Source organism: Oncorhynchus keta, unplaced genomic scaffold, assembly GCF_023373465.1.
Source record: "Oncorhynchus keta strain PuntledgeMale-10-30-2019 unplaced genomic scaffold, Oket_V2 Un_contig_5411_pilon_pilon, whole genome shotgun sequence".
NCBI lineage: Eukaryota > Metazoa > Chordata > Actinopteri > Salmoniformes > Salmonidae > Oncorhynchus > Oncorhynchus keta.
In genome coordinates, this window is record NW_026288273.1 from 67,501 (window position 1) to 95,000 (window position 27,500).

Here is a 27,500-nt window from a genome sequence, read left to right on the forward strand (position 1 = left end):
TAGTTCATTGCCATTCAACACACTAATGTTCAATCTGAGGGTTAGCAATGCTAACGAGTACATGTAAAATCCCATAGTGAACGCTAGCTAAATGCTAACGGTTTTATGACAAACTATTTGCCTGGACAGACATCCCAGCTCATTAAGTTAAACAAGTAACTCTAAATTCTACTCAGTTTTCTGCACAAAACAAATATGTCCTCTGTCACCATTATCACATCACACTGTGTGGTGTTACCTCAATAAATCTAGATATCAACCTGTCCTCTGTCACCATTATCACATCACACTGTGTGGTGTTACCTCAATACATCTAGATATCAACCTGTCCTCTATAACCATTATCATGTCCTCTATAACCATTAGTACAGAAGAGATAGATCACAGCCCTAGTCTACTACCATAGGGTCCTGGTTAAAGCAATGCAGTACAGAAGAGATAGATCACAGCCCTAGTCTACTACCATAGGGCCCTGGTTAAAGCAATGCAGTACAGAAGAGATAGATCACAGCCCTAGTCTACTACCATAGGGCCCTGGTTAAAGCAATGCAGTACAGAAGAGATAGATCACAGCCCTAGTCTACTACCATAGGGCCCTGGTTAAAGCAATGGAGTACAGAAGAGATAGATCACAGCCCTAGTCTACTACCATAGGGCCCTGGTTAAAGCAATGCAGTACAGAAGAGATAGATCACAGCCCTAGTCTACTACCATAGGGTCCTGGTTAAAGCAATGCAGTACAGAAGAGATAGATCACAGCCCTAGTCTACTACCATAGGGTCCTGGTTAAAGCAATGCAGTACAGAAGAGATAGATCACAGCCCTAGTCTACTACCATAGAGCCCTGGTTAAAGCAATGCAGTACAGAAGAGATAGATCACAGCCCTAGTCTACTACCATAGGGCCCTGGTTAAAGCAATGCAGTACAGAAGAGATAGATCACAGCCCTAGTCTACTACCATAGAGCCCTGGTTAAAGCAATGCAGTACAGAAGAGATAGATCACAGCCCTAGTCTACTACCATAGAGCCCTGGTTAAAGCAATGCAGTACAGAAGAGATAGATCACAGCCCTAGTCTACTACCATAGAGCCCTGGTTAAAGCAATGCAGTACAGAAGAGATAGATCACAGCCCTAGTCTACTACCATAGGGCCCTGGTTAAAGCAATGCAGTACAGAAGAGATAGATCACAGCCCTAGTCTACTACCATAGGGCCCTGGTTAAAGCAATGGAGTACAGAAGAGATAGATCACAGCCCTAGTTTACTACCATAGAGCCCTGGTTAAAGCAATGCAGTATAGAAGAGATAGATCACAGCCCTAGTCTACTACCATAGAGCCCTGGTTAAAGCAATGCAGTACAGAAGAGATAGATCACAGCCCTAGTCTACTACCATAGAGCCCTGGTTAAAGCAATGGAGTACAGAAGAGATAGATCACAGCCCTAGTCTACTACCATAGGGCCCTGGTTAAAGCAATGCAGTACAGAAGAGATAGATCACAGCCCTAGTCTACTACCATAGGGCCCTGGTTAAAGCAATGCAGTACAGAAGAGATAGATCACAGCCCTAGTCTACTACCATAGAGCCCTGGTTAAAGCAATGCAGTACAGAAGAGATAGATCACAGCCCTAGTCTACTACCATAGAGCCCTGGTTAAAGCAATGGAGTACAGAAGAGATAGATCACAGCCCTAGTCTACTACCATAGAGCCCTGGTTAAAGCAATGGAGTACAGAAGAGATAGATCACAGCCCTAGTCTACTACCATAGGGCCCTGGTTAAAGCAAAGCAGAAGAGATAATGCCCTAGTTTACTACCAGTTAAAGAGTACAGAAGAGATAGATCACAGCCCTAGTCTACTACCATAGGGCCCTGGTTAAAGCAATGCAGTACAGAAGAGATAGATCACAGCCCTAGTCTACTACCATAGGGCCCTGGTTAAAGCAATGGAGTACAGAAGAGATAGATCACAGCCCTAGTCTACTACCATAGGGCCCTGGTTAAAGCAATGGAGTACAGAAGAGATAGATCACAGCCCTAGTCTACTACCATAGGGCCCTGGTTAAAGCAATGCAGTACAGAAGAGATAGATCACAGCCCTAGTCTACTACCATAGGGCCCTGGTTAAAGCAATGGAGTACAGAAGAGATAGATCACAGCCCTAGTCTACTACCATAGAGCCCTGGTTAAAGCAATGCAGTACAGAAGAGATACATCACAGCCCTAGTCTACTACCATAGGGCCCTGGTTAAAGCAATGGAGTACAGAAGAGATAGATCACAGCCCTAGTCTACTACCATAGGGCCCTGGTTAAAGCAATGCAGTACAGAAGAGATAGATCACAGCCCTAGTCTACTACCATAGGGCCCTGGTTAAAGCAATGCAGTACAGAAGAGATAGATCACAGCCCTAGTCTACTACCATAGGGCCCTGGTTAAAGCAATGCAGTACAGAAGAGATAGATCACAGCCCTAGTCTACTACCATAGAGCCCTGGTTAAAGCAATGCAGTACAGAAGAGATAGATCACAGCCCTAGTCTACTACCATAGGGCCCTGGTTAAAGCAATGCAGTACAGAAGAGATAGATCACAGCCCTAGTCTACTACCATAGGGCCCTGGTTAAAGCAATGCAGTACAGAAGAGATAGATCACAGCCCTAGTCTACTACCATAGGGCCCTGGTTAAAGCAATGCAGTACAGAAGAGATAGATCACAGCCCTAGTCTACTACCATAGGGCCCTGGTTAAAGCAATGCAGTACAGAAGAGATAGATCACAGCCCTAGTCTACTACCATAGGGCCCTGGTTAAAGCAATGCAGTACAGAAGAGATAGATCACAGCCCTAGTCTACTACCATAGAGCCCTGGTTAAAGCAATGCAGTACAGAAGAGATAGATCACAGCCCTAGTCTACTACCATAGGGCCCTGGTTAAAGCAATGCAGTACAGAAGAGATAGATCACAGCCCTAGTCTACTACCATAGAGCCCTGGTTAAAGCAATGCAGTACAGAAGAGATAGATCACAGCCCTAGTCTACTACCATAGGGCCCTGGTTAAAGCAATGCAGTACAGAAGAGATAGATCACAGCCCTAGTCTACTACCATAGGGCCCTGGTTAAAGCAATGCAGTACAGAAGAGATCGTTCGGGACTCAAGAGTTGTCCTACCTCCAACAGGAAGTTGAACATGTAACTGAGGAAGGGGTTCTCGTCCTCTTCTTCATCCTCATCCTCCCCTCCCTCGGCGGAAGGCGTATGGAAGCTGGTGGAGAATTTGGAGACGAACTCGATCACGTTTTCCACGGCCGGTTCTCTCTTGTACACGATCATGGCATGTTTCAGGTACTGGATAAACTCCTCGTGGAACAATGTCTTGTCCTCTAACTAGAGACAGGACAGACAGGTACACAGGGACAGACAGGCACACAGGGACAGACAGGTACACAGGACAGACAGGCAGACAGGACAGACACACGGAGACAGACAGGTACACAGGACAGACAGGTACACAGGACAGACAGGTACACAGGGACAGACACACACAGGGACAGACAGGTACACGGGGACAGACAGGTACACAGGGACAGACAGGCACGGGGACAGACAGGTACACGGGGACAGACAGGTACACAGGACAGACAGGCAGACACACGGGGACAGACAGGTACACAGGACAGACAGGCAGACACACGGGGACAGACAGGTACACAGGACACACAGGACAGACACACGGGGACAGACAGGTACACAGGACAGACAGGCAGACACACAGGGACAGACTACACAGGACAGATAGGCAGACACACGGGGACAGACAGGTACACAGGACAGACAGGGAGACACACAGGGACAGACAGGTACACAGGACAGACAGGTATCTTGGACAGACAGGTACACAGGACAGACAGGTACACAGGACAGACAGGTACACAGGACAGACAGGTACACAGGACAGGCAGGCAGACACAGGGACAGACAGGTACACAGGACAGACACACAGAAAGCAGGTTGGGTAAGGATGGTGGTTCTCTTTGTTAAAGAGGATTAACAGAAACAGTGATTTAAACATGTGTGTGTACCTTGTTGTACAGTATGTGTGTGTGTGTGTTTATCGGCGTGTGTACCTTGTTGTACAGTATGTGTGTGTGTTTATAGGTGTGTGTACCTTGTTGTACAGTATGTGTGTGTGTGTTTTGTGTGTTTATCGGCGTGTGTACCTTGTTGTACAGTATGTGTGTGTGTGTTTTTGTGTGTTTATCGGCGTGTGTACCTTGTTGTACAGTATGTGTGTGTGTGTGTGTGTTTATCGGCGTGTGTACCTTGTTGTACAGTATGTGTGTGTGTGTTTATCGGCGTGTGTACCTTGTTGTACAGTATGTGTGTGTGTGTTTGTGTGTGTTTATCGGCGTGTGTACCTTGTTGTACAGTATGTGTGTGTGTGTTTAGTACCTTGTTGTGTGTGTGTGTGTGTTTATCGGCGTGTGTACCTTGTTGTACAGTATGTGTGTGTGTGTGTTTATCGGCGTGTGTACCTTGTTGTACAGTATGTGTGTGTGTGTGTGTTTATAGGCGTGTGTACCTTGTTGTACAGTATGTGTGTGTGTGTGTTTATCGGCGTGTGTACCTTGTTGTACAGTATGTGTGTGTGTGTTTATCGGCGTGTGTACCTTGTTGTACAGTATGTGTGTGTGTTTATAGGTGTGTGTACCTTGTTGTACAGTATGTGTGTGTGTGTTTGTGTGTGTTTATAGGCGTGTGTACCTTGTTGTACAGTATGTGTGTGTGTTTATCGGCGTGTGTACCTTGTTGTATGTGTTCTTGAGACTGGCCACCAGTTTAGCCTTGTTGTTGTGTCCTTTCTGAGCGCGTTGAAACGCCTCTTTTATCGCCAACTCACTTTCTCCAGTCATCTTTTCTCTCCTGGAGAAACAAAACTGACAGCTACAACCTTATCATTCAAACAAACACAGGCATTAAAACTACACCAGCTGGCTAGTTAGCACAACGACAACAAGACGACGATAAGCCTAGTTAACGTATTCTACAATGAAGGGAAACAGTCGATGTGTGTGACCGGAATATTGAGTTAAACATCCAACAACAAGCATTGTTTGTGGCTATTGGACGTTAATTTAGTTACCTAGTAACGTGATTTAGTTACCTAGTAACGTGACTTAGTTATTGACTTAGTTACCTAGTAACGTGACTTAGTTACCTAGTAACGTGACTTAGTTACCTAGTAACGTGACTTAGTTACCTAGTAACGTGACTTAGTTACCTAGTAACGTGACTTAGTTACCTAGTAACGTTATTTAGTTACCTAGTAACGTTATTTAGTTACCTAGTAACGTTATTTAGTTACCTAGTAACGCTATTTAGTTACCTAGTAACGCTATTTAGTTACCTAGTAACGCTATTTAGTTACCTAGTAACGCTATTTAGTTACCTAGTAACGCTATTTAGTTACCTAGTAACGCTATTTAGTTACCTAGTAACGCTATTTAGTTACCTAGTAACGCTATTTAGTTACCTAGTAACGTTATTTAGTTACCTAGTAACGTTATTTAGTTACCTAGTAACGTTATTTAGTTACCTAGTAACGTTATTTAGCTACCATAGTCGTAGCAGCTACAGTATTAACGACGTTGGTTTTCTACCTCTAGTTTTCATTAGCTAAACTTTCTTTAAAAATGACACCGTTTCACTATTCCAGACGAATATCTCACCCGTGCTCTTCGGCTAGAATAGTTCTCACATAAAGTCCTCTATTATCCAATTAATTAACTTGTTTTAAAAGCTAAATAAATAGCTAGCTAACCGGCTAACGTTTCTCATCCCTCCAGCCACTCCTCAAGCTCCCTTCGGACAGGAAAAACATCCGTCTCAAGAAGTACCAAAGAGGTTGGAAAACCGGGGAATCGTATGTTTCACCTAAAGCATTAATATTGCCAATATAGTTTATCTCGTAAATAAATAACAGATCAATAATAAATTGCGATTTCCGTTTGTTCTTACTTGCTCTGTTGACAACTCGAGTCGTTTCTGCGTCTGCCGCCTGTTTTCAAATGTAACTGCCAGTCTCGCGAGAGGCGAGATTAGCGTTGACTACGTCATTCCCCTTCTATTTATTTTATTTTATTTCACCTTAATTTAACCAGGACGGCCAGACCAAGATAAAGCAAAGCAGTGTGACACAAACAACAACACAGAGTGACACATGGAATAAACAAACGTACAGTCAATAACACAATAGAAGAAAAAAAAGTCTCTACCCAGCTCCTTGTAAAAAATATTTTTGCCCCCTCCCTCATCATGTGGCTTTCCGACCTTTCACAAGTCCGAGTGCGAATAATATTTGGTGTTTTTTTTACAAAAAATGGGAAAATAAATAATTGCACCACCATCTAACCCTAAATACACAACACTATCCCCAACAAACCCACCACCCCTTCCCACTACTTTGGCCCTAACAGATCCGTTTGAAAAATGCATCGTGTTCCCCCCTAGTACTTCTTTGTGCCTCCTCCGATTTTGGGGGTGCATGACGCCCCTGAAAGCACTATAGCGGGTTCTCTAGGCCCTCATAAAAATTGCAAATATAACCCCCTTCACCCCACAATGGACATTTATCCTCCCTGCCCTCGCCGCCAATGGACAGTTATCCGCCTGGGCCTCCATCGCCCTGCCCCTCACAATGGACATTTATCCGCCTGGGCCTCCATCGCCCTGCCCCTCACAATGGACATTTATCCGCCTGGGCCTCCATCGCCCTGCCCCTCACAATGGACATTTATCCGCCTGGGCCTCCATCGCCCTGCCCCTCACAATGGACATTTATCCGCCTGGGCCTCCATCGCCCTGCCCCTCACAATAGGCATTTATCCGCCTGGGCCTCCATCGCCCTGCCCCTCACAATGGGCATTTATCCGCCTGGGCCTCCATCGCCCTGCCCCTCACAATGGGCATTTATCCACCTGGGCCTCCATTGCCCTGCCCCTCACAATGGACAGTTATCCGCCTGGGCCTCCATCGCCCTGCCCCTCACAATGGACTTTATCTGCCTGCCCCATCCATCGCCCTGCCCCTCACAATGGACAGTTATCCGCCTGGGCCTCCATCGCCCTGCCCCTCACAATGGACATTTATCTGCCTGGGCCTCCATCGCCCTGCCCCTCACAATGGACTTTTATCCGCCTGGGCCTCCATCGCCCTGCCCCTCACAATGGGCATTTATCCGCCTGGGCCTCCATTGCCCTGCCCCTCACAATGGACAGTTATCCACCTGGGCCTCCATCGCCCTGCCCCTCACAATGGACATTTATCTGCCTGCCCCATCCATCGCCCTGCCCCTCACAATGGACAGTTATCCGCCTGGGCCTCCATCGCCCTGCCCCTCACAGTGGGCATTTATCCGCCTGGGCCTCCATCGCCCTGCCCCTCACAATGGACATTTATCCGCCTGGGCCTCCATCGCCCTGCCCCTCACAATGGACATTTATCCGCCTGGGCCTCCATCGCCCTGACCCTCACAATGGACATTTATCCGCCTGGGCCTCCATCGCCCTTCCCCTCACAATGGACATTTATCCGCCTGGGCCTCCATCGCCCTGCCCCTCACAATGGACTTTTATCCACCTGGGCCTCCATCGCCCTGCCCCTCACAATGGACAGTTATCCACCTGGGCCTCCATCGCCCTGCCCCTCACAATGGACTTTTATCCACCTGGGCCTCCATCGCCCTGCCCCTCACAATGGACATTCGTCTGCCTGCCCCATCCATCACCCTGCCCCTCACAATGGACATTTGTCTGCCTGCCCCATCCATCACCCTGCCCCTCACAATGGGCATTTATCCGCCTGGGCCTCCATCGCCCTGCCCCTCACAATGGACATTTATAATAATAATAATATATGCCAGCGCGCTTTGCCCTCACAAGCGACTTACAGTCATGTGTGCCTCGGGATCGAACCCACTACCCTGGCGTTACAAGCGCCATGCCCCTGAGCTACAATGGACTTTTATCCACCTGGGCCTCCATCGCCCTGCCCCTCACAATGGGCATTTATCTGCCTGCCCCATCCATCGCCCTGCCCCTCACAATGGACATTTATCTGCCTGCATGACATGAGCTGAGACTGCCATAAATAAAATATTTTCTGAAATGTGAAATGTACTTATTTTTCTATTTTGAGTAAGCCTAAATGTGTTATTTATTTTATAGACTTGCTAAAGTTTATAACAAACTGTTTTTGTTTTGTCATTATGGGATATTGTGTGAAGATTGATGAGTGGGAATTTTTTTTTTAAATAAAAATGTAAATCCATTTTAGAATAAAGGCTGTAAAGTTACAAAATGTGGATAAAAGTCAAGGGGTCTGAATACTTTCAGTGTGTCTCTATCTGCATGCCGTCTGTCTGCCTGTCTGTTGTTTCCCGGGCTGTGAAGGCCGCAGCTGTTGGCGCGCTGGCAGCTGTACGGTAAGGAATGGAGGTCAGAACAGAACACACCCGTGGGAAGGGCACGAGGCTCCACTCTGTCTCTGCTCACCAAACCACTGTATTCCTGTTATTGAGGTCAGCAGCGGGAACTACAGGATGTAAAGAGTGATAGAATAGTAATGGATATACAGCAGCTTGTATCACTACAGATCCTGGTTCGAATCCAGGCTGTATCACAGAGGTCTAAACTACAGAGCCTGGTTCGAATCCAGGCTGTATCGCAGAGGTCTAAACTACAGAGCCTGGTTTGAATCCAGGCTGTATCACAGAGGTCTAAACTACAGAGCCTGGTTCGAATCCAGGCTGTATCACAGAGGTCAAAACTACAGAGCCTGGTTCGAATCCAGGCTGTATCACAGAGGTCTAAAGGCACTGAAACTCAGTGCTAGAGGCGTCACTACAGACACCCTGGTTCGAATCCAGGCTGTATCACAGAGGTCCAAGGGCACTGCATCTCAGTGCTAGAGGAGTCACTACAGACACCCTGGTTCGAATCCAGGCTGTATCACAGAGGTCTAAAGGCACTGCATCTCAGTGCTAGAGGCGTCACTACAGACACCCTGGTTCGAATCCAGGCTGTATCACAGAGGTCCAAGTGCACTGCATCTCAGTGCTAGAGGAGTCACTACAGACACCCTGGTTCGAATCCAGGCTGTATCACCACCGGCCCGTGATTGGGAGTCCCATAGGCACATTTGGCCCAGAGTCGTCAGGCCTGTCATTGTAAATAAGCATTTGATCTTAACTGAGGTGTCTAGTTAAAGGTATTTTTGTTTGACCTTTATTTAACCAGGCAAGTCGGTTATGAACAAATTCTTATTTTCAATGACGGCCTGGGAACAGTGGGTTAACTGCCTGTTCAGGGGGCAGAACGACAGATTTGTACCTTGTCAGCTCGGGGGTATGAACTTGCAACCTTCCGGTTACTAGTCCAACGCTCTAACCACTAGACTACCTGCCTCCTCTACACTCTAACCACTAGGCTACCTGCCTCCTCTACACTCTAACCACTAGGCTACCTGCCTCCTCTACACTCTAACCACTAGGCTACCTGCCTCCTCTACACTCTAACCACTAGGCTACCTGCCTCCTCTAACCACTAGGCTACCTGCCTCCTCTACACTCTAACCACTAGACTACCTGCCTCCTCTACACTCTAACCACTAGGCTACCTGCCTCCTCTAACCACTAGGCTACCTGCCTCCTCTACACTCTAACCACTAGACTACCTGCCTCCTCTACACTCTAACCACTAGGCTACCTGCCTCCTCTACACTCTAACCACTAGGCTACCTGCCTCCTCTACACTCTAACCACTAGACTACCTGCCTCCTCTACACTCTAACCACTAGGCTACCTGCCTCCTCTACACTCTAACCACTAGGCTACCTGCCTCCTCTACACTCTAACAACTAGTCTACCTGCCTCCTCTACACTCTAACCACTAGGCTACCTGCCTCCTCTACACTCTAACCACTAGACTGCCTACCTCTACACTCTAACCACTAGGCTACCTGCCTCCTCTACACTCTAACCACTAGGCTACCTGCCTCCTCTACACTCTAACCACTAGGCTACCTGCCTCCTCTACACTCTAACCACTAGACTACCTGCCTCCTCTACACTCTAACCACTAGGCTACCTGCCTCCTCTACACTCTAACCACTAGGCTACCTGCCTCCTCTACACTCTAACCACTAGACTACCTGCCTCCTCTACACTCTAACCACTAGGCTACCTGCCTCCTCTACACTCTAACCACTAGGCTACCTGCCTCCTCTACACTCTAACAACTAGTCTACCTTAAAATGTGGATATATATATAACTAATGGACATGTTTAGTTAACATGAAAATAGAATGTGATACAGGATAGAATGTGATACAGGATAGAATGTGATATAGGATAGAATGTGATATGGGATAGAATGTGATACAGGATAGAATGTGATATAGGATAGAATGTGATACAGGATAGAATGTGATCTAGGATAGAATGTGATACAGGATAGAATGTGATACAGGATAGAATGTGATACAGGATCGAATGTGATACAGGATAGAATGTGATACAGGATAGAATGTGATACAGGATAGAATGTGATACAGGATAGAATGTGATATAGGATAGAATGTGATACAGGATAGAATGTGATACAGGATAGAATGTGATACAGGATAGAATGTGATATAGGATAGAATGTGATACAGGATAGAATGTGATACAGGATAGAATGTGATACAGGATAGATTGTGATATAGGATAGAATGTGATACAGGATAGAATGTGATATAGGATAGAATGTGGTCTAGGATAGAATGTGATAAAGAATAGAATGTGATATAGGATAGAATGTGATCTAGGATAGAATGTGATACAGGATAGAATGTGATACAGTATAGAATGTGATATAGGATAGAATGTGATACAGGATAGAATGTGATATAGGATAGAATGTGATCTAGGATAGAATGTGATCTAGGATAGAATGTGATACAGGATAGAATGTGATAAAGAATAGAATGTGATACAGGATAGAATGTGATACAGGATAGAATGTGATACAGGATAGAATGTGATACAGGATAGAATGTGATCTAGGATAGAATGTGATACAGGATAGAATGTGATACAGGATAGAATGTGATACAGGATAGAATGTGATATAGGATAGAATGTGATACAGGATAGAATGTGATACAGGATAGAATGTGATACAGGATAGAATGTGATACGGGATATAATGTGATACAGGATAGAATCTCTTTTGAACCAAAACGTTGATAGAGGCTATACTGGACCTAGTGAATAGGTCTAGAATAATAAACATGGACTTATTAAACAGACTTATCACTGGAATAGGCAGGGAGTTCACCTGCAAATACTCCTGCAATAAGTCAATTGATTAATTGAAACGCCTTTCATCCTGTGTGTGTGTGTGTTTGTGTGTGTGCGTGCGTGCGTGTGTTTTGTGTGAGTGTGGATCGACACTACAGCAGAACCGGGGAGGGGCGTAAGCAGCACTGCAGCAGTGCGCTCTGCTCGAGAGGGAGAGCGCGAGCTGTCTACGGTAATGTTCCATACGCCCTCTCCGCCCCTGCTGCTCGAGAGACAGGTGGTCGGGACACATGCCTTCATCCTCGAGCGCTCCCGGGTTAAAATAAGAAAACAAATCGGTTGACAGACAGCGGTGGGACTGCTGATCGTGAGGCAAGCGCGTCCCCGATGGAATTGGAGCCGGTGACCTCCGCGCAGCGAGCACTGGGCAGAGGAGAGAGAGGGGAAAGCAAGTTGGCGAGAGAACCTCACCGATTTACGTTTCTCACCATGACTATTGCGCTGGCTGCTTTTCCGCCGCAGCGGAGGGGATCGTTATTCACTCACAGAAGGAAGAAACACACACACCTCTGAGGCAAACCGGAGAGAGAGCATTACCGGGAATTTCCTTTTGTTCCATTATTCATTTGGATCCTAATAGCTGGTGGAAGTTGTCTCGTGGGGATTATGATGGCTTCGGGTGCCGGTAAAGCCCCGCAGCCCCCCGGGCCAGGCTCCGGTAGCCTTAACGGGACTGCAGCAGACTTACCGAACATAGAGCAGGAGCTGTATGACTATCAGATGCATGGCAAGATGTGCAAGAAGATAGCTCAGCTAACCAAGGTATGAGACAGGGGAGATAGAAGATATAGCTCAGATAACCAAGGTATGAGACAGGGGAGATAGAAGATATAGCTCAGCTAACCAAGGTATGAGACAGGGGAGATAGAAGATACAGCTCAGCTAACCAAGGTATGAGACAGGGGAGATAGAAGATATAGCTCAGATAACCAAGGTATGAGACAGGGGAGATAGAAGATATAGCTCAGATAACCAAGGTATGAGACAGGGAAGATAGAAGATATAGCTCAGATAACCAAGGTATGAGACAGGGGAGATAGAAGATTTAGCTCAGCTAACCAGAGAGAGAGATAGATAACTCAGCTAGGTAAGACTGGACAGAGAGATAGATAAAGAGAGCTCAGCTAGGTAAGACTAGACAGAGAGATAGATAAAGAGAGCTCAGCTAGGTAAGACTAGACAGAGAGATAGATAAAGAGAGCTCAGCTAGGTAAGACTAGACAGAGAGATAGATAAAGAGAGCTCAGCTAGGTAAGACTAGACAGAGAGATAGATAAAGAGAGCTCAGCTCGGTAAGACTGGACAGAGAGAGAGATAGATAACTCAGCTGGTAAGACTGGACAGAGAGATAGATAGATAACTCAGCTGGTAAGACTGGACAGAGAGATAGATAACTCAGCTGGTAAGACTGGACAGAGAGATAGATAACTCAGCTGGTAAGACTGGACAGAGAGATAGATAACTCAGCTGGTAAGACTGGACAGAGAGAGAGATTGATAACTCAGCTGGTAAGACTGGACAGAGAGAGAGATAGATAACTCAGCTGGTAAGACTGGACAGAGAGAGAGATTGATAACTCAGCTGGTAAGACTGGACAGAGAGATAGATAACTCAGCTGGTAAGATGGGACAGAGAGAGAGATAGATAACTCAGCTGGTAAGACTGGACAGAGAGAGAGATAGATAACTCAGCTGGTAAGACTGGACAGAGAGAGAGATTGATAACTCAGCTGGTAAGACTGGACAGAGAGATAGATAACTCAGCTGGTAAGACTGGACAGAGAGATAGATAACTCAGCTGGTAAGACTGGACAGAGAGAGAGATAGATAACTCAGCTGGTAAGACTGGACAGAGAGAGAGATTGATAACTCAGCTGGTAAGACTGGACAGAGAGATAGATAGATAACTCAGCTGGTAAGACTGGACAGAGAGAGAGATTGATAACTCAGCTGGTAAGACTGGACAGAGAGATAGATAACTCAGCTGGTAAGACTGGACAGAGAGATAGATAACTCAGCTGGTAAGACTGGACAGAGAGAGAGATAGATAACTCAGCTGGTAAGACTGGACAGAGAGAGAGATAGATAACTCAGCTGGTAAGACTGGACAGAGAGATAGATAACTCAGCTGGTAAGACTGGACAGAGAGAGAGATAGATAACTCAGCTGGTAAGACTGGACAGAGAGAGAGATAGATAACTCAGCTGGTAAGACTGGACAGAGAGATAGATAATTCAGCTGGTAAGACAGGACAGAGAGATAGATAACTCAGCTGGTAAGACTGGACAGAGAGATAGATAACTCAGCTGGTAAGACTGGACAGAGAGATAGATAACTCAGCTGGTAAGACTGGACAGAGAGATAGATAACTCAGCTGGTAAGACTGGACAGAGAGATAGATAACTCAGCTGGTAAGACTGGACAGAGAGATAGATAACTCAGCTGGTAAGACTGGACAGAGAGAGAGATAGATAACTCAGCTGGTAAGACTGGACAGAGAGAGAGATAGATAACTCAGCTGGTAAGACTGGACAGAGAGATAGATAGATAACTCAGCTGGTAAGACTGGACAGAGAGATAGATAACTCAGCTGGTAAGACTCGTGACAATGCGGTTATGGCTCCTCCATCGTCCCGCGTTCACTCACTCTGTGTGTAGATGACAATCAGTGTGTGTGTCTATGTGTGTGTGTGTGTGTGTGTGTGTGTGTGTGTGTGTGTGTGTGTGTAGGTGACAATCAGTGTGTGTGTCTATGTGTGTGTGTGTGTGTAGATGACAATCAGTGTGTGTGTGTGTGTGTGTGTGTGTGTGTGTGTGTGTGTGTGTGTGTGTGTGTGTGTGTGTGTGTGTGTGTGTGTGTGTGTGTGTGTGTGTGTGTGTGTGTGTGTGTGTGTGTGTGTGTGTGTGTGTGTGTAGGTGAGTGGTGCCTGAAGTTTGACTGGTCAGCGTTTGTGTCTGTGTGTATTAGAATTGATGTTCATCAGCACTGGTAGGCTGGCCCTGTCTGTCTGTCTGTCTGTCTGTCTGTCTGTCTGCCTGCCTGCCTGTCTGTCTGTCTGTCCGCCTTCCTGAACCCATTATAACACCTCTATAGATCCTGTCTGTCTGTCTGTCTGTCTGTCTGTCTGTCTGTCTGTCTGTCTGTCTGTCTGTCTGTCTGTCTGCCTGCCTGCCTGTCTGTCTGTCTGTCCGCCTTCCTGAACCCATTATAACACCTCTATAGATCCTGTCTGTCTGTCTGTCTGTCTGTCTGTCTGTCTGTCTGTCTGTCTGTCTGTCTGTCTGTCTGTCTGAACCCATTATAACACCTCTATAGATCCTTCATTGATCCCTCAGAACCAATGATCTCTTCTAAAAGACCTGGGAGTCGTGATCCATTCTCCTGATGCAGGAAACAAATCACTGGTGGTCTGTTTCTATTGGCTGATAGTGTTGTTATTAGAAGGTGTTGGTCTGTTTCTATTGGCTGATAGTGTTGCTATTAGAAGGTGTTGGTCTGTTTCTATTGGCTGATAGTGTTGCTATTGGAAGGTGTTGGTCTGTTTCTATTGGCTGATAGTGTTGCTATTAGAAGGTGTTGGTCTGTTTCTATTGGCTGATAGTGTTGCTATTGGAAGGTGTTGGTCTGTTTCTATTGGCTGATAGTGTTGCTATTAGAAGGTGTTGGTCTGTTTCTATTGGCTGATAGTGTTGCTATTAGAAGGTGTTGGTCTGTTTCTATTGGCTGATAGTGTTGCTATTAGAAGGTGTTGGTCTGTTTCTATTGGCTGATAGTGTTGCTATTGGAAGGTGTTGGTCTGTTTCTATTGGCTGATAGTGTTGCTATTAGAAGGTGTTGGTCTGTTTCTATTGGCTGATAGTGTTGCTATTAGAAGGTGTTGGTCTGTTTCTATTGGCTGATAGTGTTGTTATTGGAAGGTGTTGGTCTGTTTCTATTGGCTGATAGTGTTGCTATTGGAAGGTGTTGGTCTGTTTCTATTGGCTGATAGTGTTGCTATTGGAAGGTGTTGGTCTGTTTCTATTGGCTGATAGTGTTTCTATTAGAAGGTGTTGGTCTGTTTCTATTGGCTGATAGTGTTACTATTAGAAGGTGTTGGTCTGTTTCTATTGGCTGATAGTGTTGTTATTGGAAGGTGTTGGTCTGTTTCTATTGGCTGATAGTGTTGTTATTAGAAGGTGTTGGTCTGTTTCTATTGGCTGATAGTGTTACTATTAGAAGGTGTTGGTCTGTTTCTATTGGCTGATAGTGTTGCTATTGGAAGGTGTTGGTCTGTTTCTATTGGCTGATAGTGTTGTTATTAGAAGGTGTTGGTCTGTTTCTATTGGCTGATAGTGTTGCTATTAGAAGGTGTTGGTCTGTTTCTATTGGTTGATAGTGTTGTTATTAGAAGGTGTTGGTCTGTTTCTATTGGCTGATAGTGTTGCTATTAGAAGGTGTTGGTCTGTTTCTATTGGTTGATAGTGTTTCTATTAGGTGTTGGTCTGTTTCTATTGGCTGATAGTGTTGCTATTAGAAGGTGTTGGTCTGTTTCTATTGGCTGATAGTGTTTCTATTAGAAGGTGTTGGTCTGTTTCTATTGGCTGATAGTGTTGTTATTAGAAGGTGTTGGTCTGTTTCTATTGGTTGATAGTGTTGCTATTGGAAGGTGTTGGTCTGTTTCTATTGGCTGATAGTGTTTCTATTAGAAGGTGTTGCTCTGTTTCTATTGGCTAATAGTGTTGCTATTAGAAGGTGTTGGTCTGTTTCTATTGGCTGATAGTGTTGCTATTAGAAGGTGTTGGTCTGTTTCTATTGGCTGATAGTGTTGCTATTGGAAGGTGTTGGTCTGTTTCTATTGGCTGATAGTGTTACTATTAGAAGGTGTTGGTCTGTTTCTATTGGCTGATAGTGTTTCTATTAGAAGGTGTTGGTCTGTTTCTATTGGCTGATAGTGTTGCTATTAGAAGGTGTTGGTCTGTTTCTATTGGCTGATAGTTGCTATAACAGAGGTTAGTGTTCCTCAACTCTGGTTAAACTACTGGTTAAACTACTCCTCCAGTACCCTACACACACCTGGTTAAACTACTGGTTAAACTACTCCTCCAGTACCCTACACACACCTGGTTAAACTACTGGTTAAACTACTGGTTAAACTACTCCTCCAGTACCCTACACACACCTGGTTAAACTACTCCTCCAGTACCCTACACACACCTGGTTAAACTACTGGTTAAACTACTCCTCCAGTACCCTACACACACCTAGTTAAACTACTGATTAAACTACTGGTTAAACTACTGATTAAACTACTCCTCCAGTACCCTACACACACCTGGTTAAACTACTGGTTAAACTACTGATTAAACTACTGGTTAAACTACTCCTCCAGTACCCTACACACACCTGGTTAAACTACTGGTTAAACTACTGATTAAACTACTGGTTAAACTACTGGTTAAACTACTGGTTAAACTACTGGTTAAACTACTGGTTAAACTACTGGTTAAACTACTCCTCCAGTACCCTACACACACCTGGTTAAACTACTGGTTAAACTACTGATTAAACTACTGGTTAAACTACTGATTAAACTACTGGGTAAACTACTGGTTAAACTACTGACTAAACTACTGGTTAAACTACTGGTTAAACTACTCCTCCAGTACCCTACACACACCTGGTTAAACTACTGGTTAAACTACTGGTTAAACTACTGGTTAAACTACTGATTAAACTACTGGTTAAACTACTCCTCCAGTACCCTACACACACCTGGTTAAACTACTGGTTAAACTACTGGTTAAACTACTCCTCCAGTACCCTACACACACCTGGTTAAACTACTGATTAAACTACTGGTTAAACTACTGGTTAAACTACTGATTAAACTACTGGGTAAACTACTGGTTAAACTACTGACTAAACTACTGGTTAAACTACTGGTTCAACTACTGGTTAAACTACTGATTAAACTACTGGTTAAACTACTGGTTAAACTACTGATTAAACTACTGATTAAACTACTGGTTAAACTACTGGTTAAACTACTGGTTAAACTACTGGTTAAACTACTCCTCCAGTACCCTACACACACCTGGTTAAACTACTGGTTAAACTACTGGTTAAACTACTGGTTAAACTACTCCTCCAGTACCCTACACACACCTGGTTAAACTACTGGTTAAACTACTGATTAAACTACTGATTAAACTACTGGTTAAACTACTAGTTAAACTACTGGTTAAACTACTGGTTAAACTACTGGTTAAACTACTGGTTAAACTACTCCTCCAGTACCCTACACACACCTGGGTAAACTACTGGTTAAACTACTGATTAAACTACTGGTTAAACTACTGGTTAAACTACTGGTTAAACTACTGATTAAACTACTGGCTATACTACTGGTTAAACTACTGGTTAAACTACTGGTTAAACTACTGATTAAACTACTGGTTAAACTACTGATTAAACTACTGGTTAAACTACTGGTTAAACTACTCCTCCAGTACCCTACACACACCTGGTTAAACTACTGGTTAAACTACTGATTAAACTACTGGTTAAACTACTGGTTAAACTACTCCTCCAGTACCCTACACACACCTGGTTAAACTACTGGTTAAACTACTGGTTAAACTACTGGTTAAACTACTGATTAAACTACTGGTTAAACTACTGGTTAAACTACTGATTAAACTACTGGTTAAACTACTGATTAAACTACTGGTTAAACTACTGACTAAACTACTGGTTAAACTACTGGTTAAACTACTGATTAAACTACTGGTCAAACTACTGGTTAAACTACTGACTAAACTACTGGTTAAACTACTGGTTAAACTACTCCTCCAGTACCCTACACACACCTGATTAAACTACTGGTTAAACTACTGGTTAAACTACTGGTTAAACTACTGGTTAAACTACTGGTTAAACTACTGATTAAACTACTGGTTAAACTACTGGTTAAACTACTGGTTAAACTACTGGTTAAACTACTCCTCCAGTACCCTACACACACCTGATTAAACTACTGGTTAAACTACTGGTTAAACTACTGGTTAAACTACTGGTTAAACTACTGATTAAACTACTGGTTAAACTACTGGTTAAACTACTGGGTAAACTACTGATTAAACTACTGGTTAAACTACTGACTAAACTACTGGTTAAACTACTGGTTAAACTACTGGTTAAACTACTGGTTAAACTACTGGTTAAACTACTGATTAAACTACTGGTTAAACTACTGGTTAAACTACTGATTAAACTACTGGTTAAACTACTGATTAAACTACTGGTTAAACTACTGGTTAAACTACTGGTTAAACTACTGATTAAACTACTGGTTAAACTACTGATTAAACTACTGGTTAAACTACTGGTTAAACTACTGGTTAAACTACTGGTTAAACTACTGATTAAACTACTGGTTAAACTACTGGTTAAATTACTGGTTAAACTACTGATTAAACTACTGGTCAAACTACTGGTTAAACTACTGGTTAAACTACTGGTTAAACTACTGATTAAACTACTGGTTAAACTACTGGTTAAACTGGTTAAACTACTGGTTAAACTACTGATTAAACTACTGGTTAAACTACTGGTTAAACTACTGGTTAAACTACTGGTTAAGGACAGAGGATAGAGAGCCTGGTAGTTGGACCTAATACTACAGATGGTATTTGGGTCCATGTTAGTGGATGTTAGTTATTGGGTAATATCGTCTAGGCTGGGTGGTAGGGCTTCACTAAAGCCTCTTGGGTAATAGCGTCTAGGCTGGGTGGTAGGGCTTCACTAAAGCCTCTTGGGTAATAGCGTCTAGGCTGGGTGGTAGGGCTTCACTAAAGCCTCTTGGGTAATAGCGTCTAGGCTGGGTGGTGTGGCTTCACTAAAGCCTCTTGGGTAATAGCGTCTAGGCTGGGTGGTAAGGGCTTCACTAAAGCCTCTTGGGTAATAGCGTCTAGGCTGGGTGGTGTGGGGCGGGGGGGGAGGGTGATATGCAGGGAATGTCTGACAGTAATGTTCCACCCGTGCACCGCAGACAGAGAGGAGTCACCATAAAACCTTCCTCGGTTGTACACACACACACACACACACACACACACACACACACACACACACACACACACACACACACACACACACACACACACACACACACACACACACACACACACACACACACACACACACACACACACCCCTCCCCCCCTCCAGAGGGTAGTCTAGTGGTTGGAGTAGTAACCCAACAAGAGACACACACCCCTCCCCCTCCAGAGGGTAATCTAGTGGTTGGAGTAGTAACCCACACAGAGACACACACCCCTCCCCCCCTCCAGAGGGTAGTCTAGTGGTTGGAGTAGTAACCCACACACACAGAGACACACACCCCTCCCCCCTCCAGAGGGTAGTCTAGTGGTTGGAGTAGTAACCCAACAAGAGACACACACCCCTCCCCCCTCCAGAGGGTAGTCTAGTGGTTGGAGTAGTAACACACACAGAGACACACACCCCTCCCCCCTCCAGAGGGTAGTCTCGTGGTTGGAGTAGTAACCCACACAGAGACACACACCCCTCCCCCCCTCCAGAGGGTAGTCTAGTGGTTGGAGTAGTAACCCACACAGAGACACACACCCCTCCCCCCCTCCAGAGGGTAGTCTAGTGGTTGGAGTAGTAACCCACACACACAGAGACACACACCCCTCCCCCCTCCAGAGGGTAGTCTAGTGGTTGGACTAGTAACCGAAAGGTTGCAAGTTCATATCCCAAGCTGACAAGGTACAAATCTGTCGTTCTGCCCCCTGAACAAGGCAGTTAACCCACTGTTCCTAGGCCGTCATTGAAAATAAGAATTTGTTCTTAACTGACTTGCCTGGTTAAATAAAGGTAAAAAAAAATATATATATATATTAAAAATATATACTGTTTACATCCTGAATGACCTCTAGTAACGTGTGATTTAAGACATGGCTACTGATTGATCATATCGATAGATATCGATAGATATCAACCTGAACATGAATCTCTTTCCTCTCGTCTCACCTCCGTCCTCCCCTCTTTTAATCAAAACGTCAGGTGATCTATTCTCTGAACACTAAGAACGAAGAGCAGGAGGCGGCCCTTCAGGCCGTCAGCCACGCCCACCAGGAAGAGCTGAGGCGGGTTACCACGGGGACGTGTACCGAGGGGGAGGAGTCGGTAGTGCTTAGGACACGCCTCTCAGAGCTGCAGGAAACTCTAGCTCAGGTACCCCGTCTGCCCGTCCAACATCTCCGTCTGTTACCCAGTCTGTTCCAGTGTGGAACACCACAGCTTAATTAACTCTGTGTGTCTCTACGCCTCCAGGTTCAGGTAGACTTTGAGAGCTACCGTGTCCAGGCGGAGGAGAGGGATCGTGGGGTAGAGGCAGAGCTAAGGAGGGACTATGAGGAAAAGCTCCAGGCTCTGGGGCTGGAGAGACAGGAGACCCAGGCCCAACTCAACACGGCCCACGACGAGAGTCTCCGACTGGGGAGAGAGCTGGAGACGGCTGGGGAGGCTGCGCAGTGCCTGGGGGTTCAATGTGATGAACTACGGAGGAAAGGAGAAGAGGAGCGAGGGAAAGGGAAGGAGGAGGAGACGGAGAGAATGCGACTCCTCTCGGAGGAGGTGAAGACTCTGAGGAAAGGGAAGGAGCGAGCAGAGGAAGAGAGGGAGAGAGCAGGGAGAGAGGAGAGGGAGGAGAGGGAGAAGTGGGAGAGGGAGAGAGCAGAGAGAGAGGAGAGGGAGAAGTGGGAGAGGGAGAGAGCAATGAGAGAGGAGAGGGAGAAGTGGGAGACGAGGATGAAGGAGGTGACAGAGGAGAAGGAGGAGTTGAAGAGGAGCATGGAGGAGGCGCGCAGGGAGGAGAGAGAGGAGGAGGAGAAGAGAGGGATGAGTACAGTACTGAGAGAGAGAGTGAGGAAGGCGGAGGGAGAGATGGAGGGCAGTCTGCAGCGACTCAACGAGAGCAAGAGACACGCTGCCAAACTACAGGACAGAATACAGGTACTCACCCTAACAGGACGGAATACAGGTACTCCCCCTAACAGGACAGAATACAGGTACTCACCCTAACAGGACAGAATACAGGTACTCACCCTAACAGGACAGAATACAGGTACTCACCCTAACAGGACAGAATACAGGTACTCCCCTAACAGGACAGAATACAGGTACTCACCCTAACAGTACAGAATACAGGTACTCACCCTAACAGGACAGAATACAGGTACTCCCCTAACAGGACAGAATACAGGTACTCACCCTAACAGGACGGAATACAGGTACTCACCCTAACAGGACGGAATACAGGTACTCACCCTAACAGGACGGAATACAGGTACTCACCCTAACAGGACAGAATACAGGTACTCACCCTAACAGGACAGAATACAGGTACTCACCCTAACAGGACGGAATACAGGTACTCACCCTAACAGGACAGAATACAGGTACTCACCCTAACAGGACAGAATACAGGTACTCACCCTAACAGGACAGAATACAGGTACTCACCCTAACAGGACAGAATACAGGTACTCACCCTAACAGGACAGAATACAGGTACTCACCCTAACAGGACAGAATACAGGTACTCACACTGGGGTTTTACTATCATTTTGGGGAACAAAAACATTTATTCCCTGACCCGTAATCCTCAGACGGCATAGTGGAAGGTGGCATTTCAGGTGTGCCGCCTTCAGTTTTATCACCACCCCACCTGTAAGCCTCCAGTGCCAGTATTCACTTTTTGCTTGTTTGTAATTTACTAAATAAAATATTCATCTTCTAACCCCAAACCCTAAAACGAAACATAACCCCTAACCCTAAACCTAACCCCTAACCCTAACTCTAAACCTAACCCTGAACCCTAACTCTAAACCTAACCCCGAACCCTAACTCTAAACCTGACCCCTAACCCTAACTCTAAACCTAACCCCGAACCCTAACCCCAAACTCTAAACCTAACCCCTAACTCTAAACCTGAACCCGAACCCTAACCCCTAACCCTAACTCTAAACCCGAACCCTAACCCCTAGGCCTAACTCTAAACCTAAACCTAAACACAAACCCTAACCCCTAACCCTAACTCTAAACCTGAACCCGAACCCGAACCCTAACCCCAAACCCTAAACCTAAACCTAAACCCTAACCCCTAACCCTAACTCTAAACCCGAACCCTAACCCTAACTCTAAACCTAAACCCTAACCCCAACTCTAAACCTAAACCCGAACCCTAACCCCTAACCCTAACTCTAAACCCGAACCCTAACTCTAAACCTAAACCCGAACCCTAACCCCTAACCCTAACTCTAAACCTAACCCCTAACCCTAATAGAGAGAGAATCCTAGTCTTTATATAGCCAGTGACTCTGTCACATAGTTTCCTGTGTATCCATCCTTCTAGCCCTGCTACTTCCTGTTTCCCTGTGTGAACCTTGTCGTGGAAATTTCCTCTATTTACCAAATCACGAGAGCAAACCACACACAAGTCAGAGTTAGTTATCACAAAGTCCATCTTTTAATTATATGAGCTCCATCACAACCCTGTGACTCTCAGATCAATTCAGTGTCTATAAATGAATTCTCTGAGAGTCCCTTACACATTGCAACTGAGATCCTTTATAGCAAAGACACACACAGCCAGACAGCATTGGCCATAATTTATCGTTCAGCTTTGTCTCCTAAACTATGTGCTTTTCTCAAACTCAGAACCATAAACAAATCCTCCATATCAACAGGCATATATCAAATCCATCCTAGAGACAAGATCACAGAGACACCCTGACTGGCACACAGACATTGTGGAGCCAAGAGATACACGCTTGACCTCTCCCCTCTCTGCGGCCCAAGCAACTTAGTCTTGACAGAGAACAGATGACTGCAAACCCGGCCACAGTATTATACAAACACATTCTGATGAGAAGTAACTTACAAACATATGATGAATATAAAACATCTTACCTATGTTACCAACTAATTCTGATTATTCTCCAACAACCTCACCCTCTACTTCCTGTTTCCCTGTGTGAACCTCACCCTTTACTTCCTGTTTCCCTGTGTGAAGCTCACCCTCTACTTCCTGTTTCCTGTGTGAACCTCACCCTCTACTTCCTGTTTCCCTGTGTGAACCTCACCCTCTACTTCCTACCATCTCTCTCTCTAGGACCTGGAGGAGGAGTTGAGTCGGGGAGGAGGCGTGTCTCGGGGGCAGAGGGTGGGGCTAAGAGGGCATGGGAGGAGTTAGTCGTGGCCAAAGAGAGACTACTGCTGCAGGAGGAGGAGCTGCAGAGCAAATCAGGTAATCAATCAACCAATCAAGAAATTAATCAATTAATACATTAATGCAAAAATACATTAATAAAACTATCTAAGAATCAATTAATCAATTAATACATCAATACATTAATAAAACAATATGAATTATTCAATCAATCAAACAATTAATACACCAATCAATCACTCAATAAAGGTACGTCCTTCTGTATTTGTGCATTCCGTGTGTGTGTGTGTGTGTGTGTGTCAGAGGAGCTGCTGAGTCGTGGTGTGTGTGAGGGGTGTGTGTGTGTGAACGTGGAGGAGTTGAAAGGTCAGGTGAACAAACTGCAGAGCAGGAACAGAGAGCTGGAGTTGCAGAGCAGTGGGAGAAACAACGACTACGCCAGACAGGTAGACACACACACACACACACACACACACAGACACAGACACAGACACAGACACAGACACAGACACAGACACAGACACAGACACAGACACACACACACACAGACACAGACACAGACACACACACACACACACACACACACACACACACACACACACACACACACACACACACACACACACACACACACACACACACACAAAATGAGACACGCACACACAATGGGCCTTTTATGTGACCCCCACACCCTCTCTCTCTGCCTACATTCATAAATCCACACACCAACATTGAATGAATTCCTGTAATGTTACAACATTCTGACCGTGTGTGTGTGTGTCTGTGTGTGTGTGTGTGTGTGTGTGTGTGTGTGTGTGTGTGTGTGTGTGTGTGTGTGTGTGTGTGTGTGTGTGTGTGTGTGTGTGTGTGTGTGTGTGTGTGTGTGTGTGTGTGTGTGTGTGTGTGTGTGTGTGTGTGTGTGTGTCCAGCATACGGAGGCCCTGGCTAGTCTGCGTTCTGAGATGGTGAGGGCTCAGTCAGAGGAGCTCCGGAGAGAACGGAAACACGCAGAGGTGGAAAAGGAACAAATGCAGAAAGAGAGAGAAGAAGAGAGAGACAGACTGGAGAAAGAGAGAGAAGAAGAGAAAGACAGACTGCAGAAAGAGATAGAAGAAGAGAGAGACAGACTGCAGAAAGAGAGAGAAGAAGAGAGAGACAGACTGCAGAAAGAGATAGAAGAAGAGAGAGACAGACTGCAGAAAGAGAGAGAAGAAGAGAGAGACAGACTGCAGAAAGAGAGAGAAGAAGAGAGAGGAAGAGTGACAACACAGATGGAAGGAAACACAGAGCTCGTAGAGGAGCAGAGAGAGAGTCTGAACCGGGAGAAGAAGAGATTGAAGGAGCAGGCAGACGAGGAAAGGAGGAGATTGAAGGAGCAGGCAAACGAGGAAAGGAGGAGATTGAAGGAGCAGGTGAAGAAGGCGATAGAAGAGGTGATGAGGAAACATGCAGCTGAGCTCCACAACGCCCAGGAAGCACTGAGGACAAACCAAGAGGTAACACACACTGGAGACAGCTGGTCTGACCGGGTCCCAGACAGAACCAGACATTACAGACAGCTGGTCTGACTGGGGTCCAGACAGAACCAGACATTACAGACAGCTGGTCTGACCGGGTCCCAGACAGAACCAGACATTACAGACAGCTGGTCTGACTGGGTCCCAGACAGAACCAGACATTACAGACAGCTGGTCTGACTGGGTCCAGACAGAACCAGACATTACAGACAGCTGGTCTGACTGGGGTCCAGACAGAACCAGACATTACAGACAGCTGGTCTGACTGGGGTCCAGACAGAACCAGACATTACAGACAGCTGGTCTGACTGGGGTCCAGACAGAACCAGACATTATAGACAGCTGGTCTGACTGGGTCCCAGACAGAACCAGACATTACAGACAGCTAGTCTGACTGGGTCCCAGACAGAACCAGACATTACAGACAGCTAGTCTGACTGGGTCCCAGACAGAACCAGACATTACAGACAGCTGGTCTGACTGGGTCCCAGACAGAACCAGACATTACAGACAGCTGGTCTGACTGGGTCCAGACAGAACCAGACATTACAGACAGCTGGTCTGACTGGGGTCCAGACAGAACCAGACATTACAGACAGCTGGTCTGACTGGGGTCCAGACAGAACCAGACATTACAGACAGCTGGTCTGACTGGGGTCCAGACAGAACCAGACATTATAGACAGCTGGTCTGACTGGGTCCCAGACAGAACCAGACATTACAGACAGCTGGTCTGACTGGGTCCCAGACAGAACCAGACATTACAGACAGCTGGTCTGACTGGGTCCCAGACAGAACCAGACATTACAGACAGCTGGTCTGACTGGGTCCCAGACAGAACCAGACATTACAGACAGCTGGTCTGACTGGGTCCCAGACAGAACCAGACATTACAGACAGCTGGTCTGACTGGGGTCCAGACAGAACCAGACATTACAGACAGCTGGTCTGACTGGGTCCCAGACAGAACCAGACATTACAGACAGCTGGTCTGACTGGGTCCCAGACAGAACCAGACATTACAGACAGCTGGTCTGACTGGGTCCCAGACAGAACCAGACATTACAGACAGCTGGTCTGACTGGGTCCCAGACAGAACCAGACAGCTGGTCTGACTGGGTCCCAGACAGAACCAGACATTACAGACAGCTGGTCTGACTGGGTCCCAGACAGAACCAGACATTACAGACAGCTGGTCTGACTGGGTCCCAGACAGAACCAGACATTACAGACAGCTGGTCTGACTGGGGTCCAGACAGAACCAGACATTACAGACAGCTGGTCTGACTGGGTCCCAGACAGAACCAGACATTACAGACAGCTGGTCTGACTGGGGTCCAGACAGAACCAGACATTACAGACAGCTGGTCTGACTGGGTCCCAGACAGAACCAGACATTACAGACAGCTGGTCTGACTGGGGTCCAGACAGAACCAGACATTACAGACAGCTGGTCTGACTGGGGTCCAGACAGAACCAGACATTACAGACAGCTGGTCTGACTGGGTCCCAGACAGAACCAGACATTACAGACAGCTGGTCTGACTGGGTCCCAGACAGAACCAGACATTACAGACAGCTGGTCTGACTGGGTCCAGACAGAACCAGACATTACAGACAGCTGGTCTGACTGGGGTCCAGACAGAACCAGACATTACAGACAGCTGGTCTGACTGGGTCCCAGACAGAACCAGACATTACAGACAGCTGGTCTGACTGGGTCCCAGACAGAACCAGACATTACAGACAGCTGGTCTGACTGGGTCCCAGACAGAACCAGACATTATAGACAGCTAGTCTGACTGGGGTCCAGACAGAACCAGACATTACAGACAGCTGGTCTGACTGGGTCCCAGACAGAACCAGACATTACAGACAGCTGGTCTGACTGGGTCCCAGACAGAACCAGACATTACAGACAGCTGGTCTGACTGGGTCCCAGACAGAACCAGACATTACAGACAGCTGGTCTGACTGGGTCCCAGACAGAACCAGACATTACAGACAGCTGGTCTGACTGGGTCCCAGACAGAACCAGACATTACAGACAGCTAGTCTGACTGGGGTCCAGACAGAACCAGACATTACAGACAGCTAGTCTGACTGGGTCCCAGACAGAACCAGACATTACAGACAGCTGGTCTGACTGGGGTCCAGACAGAACCAGACATTACAGACAGCTGGTCTGACTGGGTCCCAGACAGAACCAGACATTACAGACAGCTAGTCTGGGTCCAGACAGAACCAGACATTAAAGACAGCTGGTCTGACTGGGTCCCAGACAGAACCAGACATTACAGACAGCTGGTCTGACTTGGTCACAGACAGAACCAGACATTACAGACAGCTGGTC

General features: G+C 46.1%; 3 protein-coding genes across 3 annotated transcripts in view; 2 read left to right on the plus strand and 1 right to left on the minus strand.

Moving 5' to 3' along the window:
- The window catches only part of LOC127925301 (condensin complex subunit 3-like), a 46,537-nt gene extending 40,451 nt beyond the window's left edge, over positions 1-6,086 (minus strand). The window contains exons 1-3 of the mRNA XM_052510161.1: positions 6,016-6,086; positions 4,803-4,920; positions 3,169-3,384 (exon numbers count right to left, since the gene is read on the minus strand). Coding sequence (XP_052366121.1) covers positions 3,169-3,384; positions 4,803-4,910 — 324 coding nt within the window. The 5' untranslated portion in view covers positions 4,911-4,920; positions 6,016-6,086. The remainder of the gene's footprint in view (positions 1-3,168; positions 3,385-4,802; positions 4,921-6,015) is intronic.
- Positions 6,087-11,538: 5,452 nt separating this feature from the next.
- Positions 11,539-23,654, plus strand: LOC118383372 (uncharacterized). Its single transcript, XM_052510151.1, has 4 exons — positions 11,539-12,160; positions 20,462-20,632; positions 20,732-21,412; positions 23,574-23,654. Exons 1-4 carry the CDS (start codon positions 12,005-12,007, stop codon positions 23,652-23,654), a joined length of 1,089 nt encoding a protein of 362 aa, XP_052366111.1. The 5' UTR covers positions 11,539-12,004.
- The window catches only part of LOC127925288 (trichohyalin-like), a 35,305-nt gene continuing 31,417 nt past the window's right edge, over positions 23,613-27,500 (plus strand). The window contains exons 1-3 of the mRNA XM_052510152.1: positions 23,613-23,708; positions 23,934-24,076; positions 24,560-25,126. The gene's annotated coding sequence lies outside the window, so the exon portion shown is untranslated. The remainder of the gene's footprint in view (positions 23,709-23,933; positions 24,077-24,559; positions 25,127-27,500) is intronic.

What these genes read in the sequence shown, in the direction of transcription:
- LOC118383372 (XM_052510151.1), top strand. Translation starts at nt 12,005, where the DNA reads ATGATGGCTTCGGGTGCCGGTAAAGCCCCGCAGCCCCCCGGGCCAGGC. An exon ending in AGATAGCTCAGCTAACCAAG is followed by an intron (nt 12,161 to 20,461) that starts GTATGAGACAGG and finishes TCAAAACGTCAG; the next exon opens with GTGATCTATTCTCTGAACAC. An exon ending in AACTACAGGACAGAATACAG is followed by an intron (nt 21,413 to 23,573) that starts GTACTCACCCTA and finishes CTCTCTCTCTAG; the next exon opens with GACCTGGAGGAGGAGTTGAG.